The 9591-nt window shown below is 49.5% G+C and overlaps 1 protein-coding gene across 3 annotated transcripts in view; it reads right to left on the reverse strand.

Moving 5' to 3' along the window:
* Nucleotides 1–2242: 2242 nt before the first annotated feature.
* The window catches only part of TOP1MT (DNA topoisomerase I mitochondrial), a 24445-nt gene continuing 17096 nt past the window's right edge, over nucleotides 2243–9591 (reverse strand). For all 3 annotated transcript variants that reach the window (XM_006031072.3, XM_025212747.1, XM_006031071.3), the window contains 3 exons: nucleotides 8732–8826; nucleotides 5566–5715; nucleotides 2243–3792 (listed from right to left, as the gene is read on the reverse strand). In XM_006031072.3, coding sequence (XP_006031134.1) covers nucleotides 3690–3792; nucleotides 5566–5715; nucleotides 8732–8826 — 348 coding nt within the window. In that variant the 3' untranslated portion in view covers nucleotides 2243–3689. The remainder of the gene's footprint in view (nucleotides 3793–5565; nucleotides 5716–8731; nucleotides 8827–9591) is intronic.

Genomic DNA, 9591 nt, shown 5'->3' on the forward strand with positions numbered 1-9591 from the left:
GAGCCAGTTTTCCAGCCAGTGGATCGTGGAGGACCCAAGGCGACAATTGGCCTTAACATCATCACGAGGACCATCGCCAGATGCCTTATGCCAACCCCACCAGTCCTCTCAGGCATTGCCCCCAGAGACAAGCTGCTGCCCTGGCCCTAGGCCTCAAAGCCCAAGATCCAAACCATCCTTTGCAATCCAGCCTAGTAGCTGCAGCCAGAAAACCAGTGACCACCTGAAGTCTTGGAGCCCGTTCTCCACTCGGGCTAATAAGCTCATCAAATCTGCAGATGGAACATCACCTATAGCATGCACCTCCCATCGGCAGAGCAGGAAATAGCCTGCACGGCAAAAGCACTTCATCCCCAACACCAGCTTCCACCAGGTTGGCACCTGCCCCGTGGGGCCTGGACGGCTCTTAAACCATCCAATGCCCGTTCTGCGATGGTTAAGGCAACGCACTCTTACGGCCTCGCCAACCATCAGACGGTCGGCCACATCATCTACAAATGCCCTTACGGCCTTCCTTCGGGTACTCAAGGTCTCATCGACCAGTCTACCTGTTGCTGGTTTTCAGGCCCTCACACTTCCAACATACGAGCGTGACAACACTTGCTTTATCATCATCATCATCATCATCATCACAGGAGATGATGGATGGAGATGGGCTTTTCTTTGTGTCCACAGGCGACAGGACTAGGAGCACGAACTCCAAGCTTCAGTAGAGGAAATTTAGGTTAGAGATTAGGAGGAACTTTCTGACGATGGGGGTGGTCAAGCCTTGCAACAGGCTGAGCAAAGAGGTTGTGAAATCTCCATCCTTGGAAACTTTCAAAAGCAGGCTGGACAGACTTGGCTGGGACGGTGGAGTCTGGGAGCATCCTACCGTGAGTAGGACTTGATGAGGTCCTTTCCAGCCCTGCTTTCCTAGGACACTGCTGTTCCTCAACCATAGCAGCATGACCTCCTGTCCCGAACCCAACACGCTTCAGTGAAGCAGCAATTTTCTACCAAAAGAGGCAGCTGGCCTTGATCTGAAGCCACTGGCAGAAAACCCATTGCTTCCTTTGCAAAACTTTGCTCTCAGCTTGGGCTGCGTCAATGCTAGGAGCACGCTGCCAATATAGGAGCATTAACACCGTGCACCAGCAAAGCACTCCAGGCGTAGACGCTGCCTAAAGGGCGCGTGCGCGGGTACGGGCTGAGCTGCCCTTTGTACTGCTAGAGGGAAAGCACCAAGATGCAAGTGGCAAATGCTCAGGGATTTCAGTGTCCGTCCTGCAGGGTCCTGGCTGGTATCGGGCTGTGTTTGTCCAGACGGCAAGATCTTCCTCAAACTGGCTTGGGACTAAACTGGATTCACTGGGAGGACCTGAAACCACTGGAGGCAGCACATCCACTGGGAAGACTTAGAGGGTTTGAACTGGCATCTCTACCAGCACTGGTGTGAAATTAGAGCTAAAAAGGGGCAATTCAGCTAACTGGCCGCAGCGGCAGGCTCTTACCCCCTCCCCAAGAGGAGACGGGACAGACACGCTCTTCCAGCGGGCTTCAGATGCACCTCAAATCACTCGACGAAAAACCACTCTAGCTGGCACAGAGACGCGACATTCAGAGCCCTAAATCTTTTAGAGCTGACAATCCCTTCCAGGGGCTAAAAGGCAAGTCTGCATTAATGGAAGAGACATGAGCTAATTTATGGTATTAGACTATTCACACGTACACAAGCTAGACATGGGGCAGTTTGCATTAACCATTATGTGACCTCGAAAAAGAAAACCTAATAATCCATCTAGATATTAGATTAGAAACTTGCAGACCATAACGCCTATTAAATGCAAATCATTATAAAATCATCTCTTCTCCTTTTACTGCTTTTCAGTGCCATTTCTTGACATGAGTATTTAAAGAGCTGCATTTTCCCAGGCGCCATCCCAGAAACCCATACATGCACTGGTTTTGCATGCCAGGTCCTTAATATTCATCCCACCACCCCACATGCAGGGTCTTTGCGATGGGAGGTCATGGGCGTTTGCTTCTAGCCCAGGGCTGAAAAGCAACTCCAGTGTCACCGAGGCTGATCCCCTCCCCTTGCAAACAAAACACGTCGTGCAATTCTCATCATAAACCAATCCGGCTCCATTATAAAGCTCGTGAGGATTTTGTCCTCGCCACTCTGATGCAAAGACTTTTCTGGCACCTTTTTCTGAAGGTTAAAAAGGTTAAAAAGAAAGAAATCCCAGGCACCAACGTACACAAAGTATCTCAAATTTTAATGAAATGCGCTCTGCGCGTCCGACTCCAAACAAAAATGATAACTTAAATAAGTTAACGTAAAGAGCAACCGACTGCAAACGAATCCATGGAAAACAACCATGTATATCGGGAATGCCTCAAGACTACGGGGACATGAATTTTATCCATTAAATAATACACGGTTTACCCTTGATTTAACCCTCAGTTTGAATACCAACATTTTAGTGACGGAAGTCTTTTCAGGCTAATTTCTTGCAAGTTCCATCAAACTCCCTTGAACGCTTTCTACCAACCATGAAGTGGTCAAATGTATAGTTTTACTGTATTGTAGCTACAGTATTTCCCGCTCAGGTCTGTGGTCAATGCCTTGCGCTTCTCACCTTAACCAAGGTCAGGGAGAAACACAGATGGACCAGTGCAGTCGCATGCCCCAGACAGTCAGATCTGCAGCAAAATCATTTGCTTTAGCTATACGCCCAACCAATGCTTACAGACTGCCATATACCCTGCAACAGGAAAATGTACACACGGGGTGACTTACTGCCACTGATATCACTCTAAAAGTACTTGGATCCCAACTCAAAGCCTGCTGTAAGCAAAGGAAAAAGCAAAATCTATTGACCTCAGTGGACTTTGAATTAAAATCAGGCCCGTGTTATCAGACTGAGGATACGCAATTAGGTATACTCGCGTACACTTCACAAACTGCGCCGTTTTCCATTTTGAAGCCCCACGTCCACTGTGCAGCAAACTGGATTTCTGCACGGTATTTCCCATCATTTATACCTGTCCCTAAACTGAAGTTTCCTACAGGCCCTTATGGTTATGTTTGGCAACTTGAACATTTTTTTCCCCTTTTCAGACTGAATTTTGAAGAAACGTAACAAACTATTCTGCGATTCTCGCTGCGTCTCAAATGGGTTTAGATAACCCGAGAATATCCCTTCTCCAGATGTACCCGAGCCGCTCCCCACTTCGATGACATGACAGCGCTTTCTGCAGCTACAACCGCTTGGGTTCAGCAAGTGCTTTTATATGTTTCTAGTCAAGCTAATTTCTCAGATGAAGTTTGAAGAAAAGAAAAGACGGCACATCTCTGATGCAGGGAAGGGAGATGGGATTAGATTATCTAATCTACTTTTAGGCTGTAGGATTAAGGCTCATTCCCAACCTCTGGTTTTCAACCTCAGGGAGGGAACAAATCACTGGGTGGCTGCCATAAGAGGAAGGGAATTCAAAGTGCAGGCATCCAGCCGTACCTGTTTCAAGTACAAAGCGGGGGTGGCTTTTATACAAAAAAAAAAAAAAAAAAGGCATGAAATATATGCAGCAAGTACTCCCCGAGGTGGGTTACCACTGCAAAATGGTAACTGCAGCACATAAAACCATCCAAAAGGTACCAAAAGAGCCCGAAAGAAGTCGGGTTCCCGGGGAAAGCCGCTGTCTCAGAACTCAAAGTCTTCATCGGCCATGTCGATGGCCCAGGCAAACTTCTCGCGCTGAGTCTTGTTGTAGATCTTCTCGATGGGCACGCCAAACTTCTTGCACCTGCAGGCAAGCATAAGACACGGGGTAAGGCAACGTGCAGCCAGTCAGGCCGGACCGACTTGCAGGACACTTTCTTATGTTCTGCAAGTTGCCTATGAAGACTCCCTGCCCCGCGATAACTAACAAAGCTGGAAGTCTTCACAAGCAGCATATGTCCTTTCTCCAACGCACAGCGCTGGCTGGGTTTTACGCTCCTGTTGCATGCTGTAATGGAGGAAAGCCATGTGGGTTGGTGAATAGGACCGTTTATAAATGTTATGTTTTTCTAGGTTTCATCCGAACTACAGCCATCGCTATATACACGTGGACATCTGTAGTTCAAATTAAAATTGGTCAATCCAAATAAGCTAATCCTCATTGAATGCAATGCAAACGAGGGCAGTCTGAACAAAGCAATTGAAACGGTATTCATTAACATGTATATACTGCGTTGCTTTTAGGAAAACCAATCCTTAGGAACTCAGATAAGCATTGCAAGCGCAGAGGCCATCAGGCACAAAGTAACACCTGGCCAAAGTCAAATGTGCCAACACCACCTCACCTCGGGTCCACTGCACCCATTCGAACAGCACTTTAGAGACCTGCAACCATGCAGCACTGCTTAAACAGCCTTATTATAGCTCCCCAATTACCTCCAACCGCCCCTGCCGTGATGGTCAATGATCATCTATTAACCCTTCATCTGAATTGAAATTGGATTGAACTGTGTGATGTGAATCAGTTAAGTTTAGAAAATGGCCTAGAGCACTGAACTGAGATGAGAGATGCGGGTTCAAACCCCAGCTCACACACACAATGACTTGCCCAGGCATTGAGCTACCTCTGCGCTCAGTTCTCTGTTGGTAAATGTGGACGATTTTTCCCCTAATGCATGAAGGGGGTTTCAAAGAGTCTTCTAATGACCGCAATGTGTTTGCTCACCTCAACCGGGAGCACCGACTAAGTACGTCCCAGGGACGCAAGCAGTGTTTCTAATTAAGAGCACTTAATTACCGACCGGCACGCGACTGTAACGACCCCAAGGAGTTTCCAGCTGCAACTCAAGGGCCTTATTCCACATAACATAAAAACAGCTATTTACTGGGCTGGACCATAAGTCTACCTTGCCCAGTCTCCTGCACCAAATAGTGGCAGAGAGCAGATGCTAACAGGAAGAGTGAAATGGGTCTCCCTATTGACATCCCTATTGACCTTCTCTTCAGCATCTAGCATTTTGTAAACCTCTTCAAGCACCTTTTCTAAACTGAAAAGGCCTGGCCTTGCTGCTCTTCCCTTATAGGGAAGCCCCTCCATCCTACTCCCCATCCTTGCTGCCCTTCTCTAATTCTTCTACCTCCTTTTGGAGGTGCGGGGACCAGAAGTGGGCACGGTACTCGAGGTGCGGACACACCATGGATTTATAAACGGGGCATGATGATGCTTTCCGTTTTGCTCACAATTCCCTTCCTAATAATTTCTAACATCTTGTTTGTCCCCAACAGCTGCTGAGCTAATGCTTTCAGCAAACTGTCCCCCATGACTCCCGGATCTCTTTTCTGTGTGGTAAGCACTAAACGTAGAGCCCACTGTAGTGTAGGGATATTTTGGATTATTTTTGACCACGTGCATCCCTTTCACACTTACCCACCTTGACTGGAGATGCTCAGGGGGTCGAATATTTATTTCTGCTTGGTCAGGTCTTATCGCTCTACTTTCCACGTCCAACATGGGCACGCACACTACAGGGTGTGCAATAGGTTCACAGACCGCATTTCGAGTATGCCAATCACCTACCAGGCCACACTAATCCTAGGATCCAAGTAATTCAGCTTGGACGTGCCCAGAGCGATCTGCTTGTTCTCCTCCTTGTCCATGACTTGGACGTTCAATTTCTCCAGCTGCTCTTTAATTTTCTCCAGCAACTTCTTTTTCTTCTCCACGGCCCTGTTGGAGAGGGAGAAAGGCTAGTCCAAACCAAGTGCTCGTAAGGAAAATCAGACAAAAAGAGAAATGGAAAATGTCACTGCTCTCTGGTGCCCACTCTTAAGCCCTAAACCTGGCTTAAATGTCGCCATTTCAAGCAAGAGCAAAGAATAAGGACCGCCTGGTGTGCCGCAACTCCAAGCCTCAAAACCCAGAGGTTTCTAGCTTCAGTGCCATCTAAAAGCTGCTATATCCCAAGAACTTAATGCAATATGCACTCATCTCAGTGCAAAGGCCCCTTGATCCCGACAGGGCTACACCAAACCTTAAAGAAATGGAGGCACTTCTTGGATGGAAACAGGCAGGCATGAATCGGTGGCACTGGCTGCAGAGATTTCAAGAAGCGGTGAGGTTTGGTAAAGAATGAACTTTCTTTACTAAACTTTCCCTTGGGTCCTCATCTGTGGTATTAGGACAAGGTTAATTTGAAAGTCCCTGAAAAGAGAGTCTCTGGCTTCCTCCTCGTGTTTGATCTGGTCACCGAGGACAAAACCCAGCCCTTTGGGTCTATCCATGAAGCAACAACTGATTCCCCTCTCCTCGCCCCCAAAGCAAATCACAACATAGATCAGCATCTCTGCACTAGGATTTTGGAAACACCTTCAAGAAGTGCTCAAAGAAAGAACTACAAGCGTATGCTCTCAGGGTATGATTTGGGACTGGAAAAAGGCCATGAATCAACTTGGATTCAGCATAAAACCCAACACTAGTTAACTCCAAGGACAGTGGACTAAGGTCTTCACACCTCACTGAAGCGCCTTACCTGTTTTCCAAGAGCATCCCCAAAATGGAGATGGCAAATTGGGGTCAGAAGCCTTGAAATTCACAGTTCTTAAATCAGCACATCCCATGATGCCGTTAAACATATTGCAATGATTGCACAGACAGTGAGGATGAGAGTCCCTATGCACCAAAGTGGTTTAATGATGTGAGCCAACCTCTGGTACGTGTGCCCCAAATGGCAAAAGGGAGCCGGTGTGGGGCTCACAACATCAAGGAGAGGACAAGCAGCCCAGTGGCAGATAGAGCAGGGAGCAGAAAGCAGATCAGGAGACCAGGAAAGCAGCACAGGGCAGAATGCAGAAGCCAGGAGGAGATTGGGTAGGGAGCAAACAGCAGAGCAGACAGAGAAAGGGGATCAGACTGACATTCAGGGAGGGTGTAGAGATAATTTGTGGCACATCTGCCAAAAAGTTTGGCCTCCGCTGTCCTAGATGCAGATAACAGATGCTTGTTGAATATGTTGCAGATGGACAGACTCCTGATTTTACAATAGCTGACAGTAAGGCTCTTGCTAAAAACCAAACCCTGACACCTTAGATACAGGAAGGGAAAGTCAGACCCATCACGGGCTCTATATGTGCCCCAGAAATCTTGGAGAGACTGCTTTGGATTTCAGTAAAGCAGAAAATAGTCCAAGACCTAGAAACCCAGTATCAGCACTTATAACCCTCATGTCCCTTCTCACCTCCACCCCTCTGCCCGCTGTAAGCATCAGCCAGACTCAGCATCTGGGAGGGGAAGCGGCTGATCACAGTCATAGAAAATGAGGGTTGAAGGGAGCTCAGGAGGTCACATCTAGTCCAACCCCCTGCTCCAAGCAGGACCAACCCCAACTACATCATCCCAGACAAAGTTTTGTCCACCCAGAGCTTCAAAACCTCCAAAAAGGGAGACTCCACCACCTCTCTGGGTAACCTGTTCCAGTTTATGAGCATCCTAATGAAAAAGTTTTTCCTAATATCCAACCTCAACCTCCCTTGCTGCAACTTGAGCCCATTGCTCCTTGCCCTGCCATCTGCCCCCACTGAGACCAGCCCAGCTCCATCCTCTTTGCAGCCCCCCTGCAGGGAGGTGAAGGCTGCTATTCAATCCCCCTCAGTCTTCTCTTCCCCAGACTCAATCAGCCCAGTTCCCTCAGCCTCTCCTCACCAGTCCTGTCCACCAGCCCCCAACCATTTTTCTTGCCCTCCGTTGGACTCTCTCCAGTGTGTCCACATCCTTTCTGTAGTGGGGGCCCACAGCTGGACACAGGACTCCAGATGTGACCTCCCCAGTGCTGAACAGAGGGAAGAATCACTGTCATTGATCTGCCAGTGACGTACCTACCGATGCAGCCCAGGATGCCGGTAGCCTTCCTGGCACCAAAGGCACACTGCTGGCTCCTGTTCAGTGTCCCCTGTCCCCCCAGGTCCTTTTCTGCAGAGCTGCTGCCCAGCTCATCACCCCTAGCCTGCACCGGTGCAGGGGATTGCTCCCTCCTCAGTGCAGCACTTTGCACTTGTCCTTATTGCACCTCATGAGGTTTCTTTTGGTCCAATCCTCCAATTTGTCGAGGTCTCTGAATCCTAACCCTACCCTCCAGTGCATCTGCTACACCCTGCACCTTGGTGTCATCTGCAGACTTGCTGAGGACAATACCAGGCCCTGAGTACTTAGCTAGGAATATCCAGGGATGAGAGGAGTGTGAAGATAGGACATGCTGACACATCCTTGCAAAGTGCCAGAAGAGGCTGCAGACTCTTTCACTGGAGGACTTTCAGAATAGGATACACCAGGGCTGGGGGGCGACTCACAACACACACGTGCCACACGTGGCATGGACAGCCTGTGTGTGGCTTGCAGATTGGGGAGGGAGCAGAAGGCAGAGCAGCAGATCAGAGCGGTACTCAAACAGCAGCGCTGTGTTCGAATCAGACACTGCACCCGCGTGAGATCCGTGTTGCAAGCAGCACGTTTCCTAGCTCCATTCCTGCAGACCAGGGTCCCGCGAGCCAGAGGCAGGACCTCCCAGCTGAAGCTGCCTGCCCTGCTGCTGACAGGTAGTGTTGAAATCAAGGCCCTGCCTCCCGTTCATCACCTCCTGCCATGTCAAGGTGAGGATGATCTGTGTCTTGAGGTGGCAAGAGGCACAGCTGAGAAGGGGTCCCGACCTCCCCCGAGCTCCTTCACTACCAAAGACCCCAGGGTCACTCACTCTTTTGATTTCACGTCCTTCTTGGCTTTGTGATCAGCCTTGGCTCTTTTCAGCTCGGCTTGTGCATCCTCCACCTGCTGGTTCTTGGCGTCAATCTGGGAGAGAAGCTAAAGATTACTGTGAGCTCCCTCCCAGAGACACCCTGATTGAGAGCCTGCCCTGGTAGAGGCCCCATGCCACCTCAGGCCAGCAATGCTACCAGGGCAGCTGCCATTTTCATAAAACCATAGAAAATGAGGGTGGGAAGGGAACTCAGGAGGTCACATTCACTCCAACCCCCTGCTCCAAGCAGGACCAGCCCCAACTACATCATCCCAGACAAGGCTTTGTCGAACCAGGTCTTCAAAATCTCTAAGGATAGAGATGCCACCACCTCTGGGGAGCCTGTTCCAGTGCTTTACTACCCTCCTAGTGAGAGTTTTTCATAACATCCAACCTCAGCTTCCCTTGCTGCAGCTTGAGCCCATTGCTCCTTGTCCTGTCATCTGCCCCCACTGAGACCAGCCCAGCTCCATCCCCTTTGCAGCCCCCCTGCAGGGAGGTGAAGGCTGCTATTCAATCCCCCTCGGTCTGCTCTTCTGCAGAATAAATCAGCCCAGTTCCCTCAGCCTCTCCTCACAAGTCATTTCACCCAGCTCCCAAACTATTTTTGTTGCTGGACTCTCTCCAATGTGTCCACATCCTTCCTGTAGTGGGGCCCACAGCTGGACACAGGACTCCAGATGTGGCCTCCCTAACGCTGAATAGAGGGGAAGAGTCGCTGCCCTTGATCTGCCAGCACCGCTCCTACCGATGCAGCCCAGGATGCCGGTCGCCTGCTTATGGATGTCAGAACAATTCGGGGGGGAGGTGGGGGCGGT

The sequence above is a fragment of the Alligator sinensis genome, unplaced genomic scaffold (genome assembly GCF_000455745.1).
Source record: "Alligator sinensis unplaced genomic scaffold, ASM45574v1 scaffold1054_1, whole genome shotgun sequence".
Taxonomy (NCBI): Eukaryota; Metazoa; Chordata; order Crocodylia; family Alligatoridae; genus Alligator; species Alligator sinensis.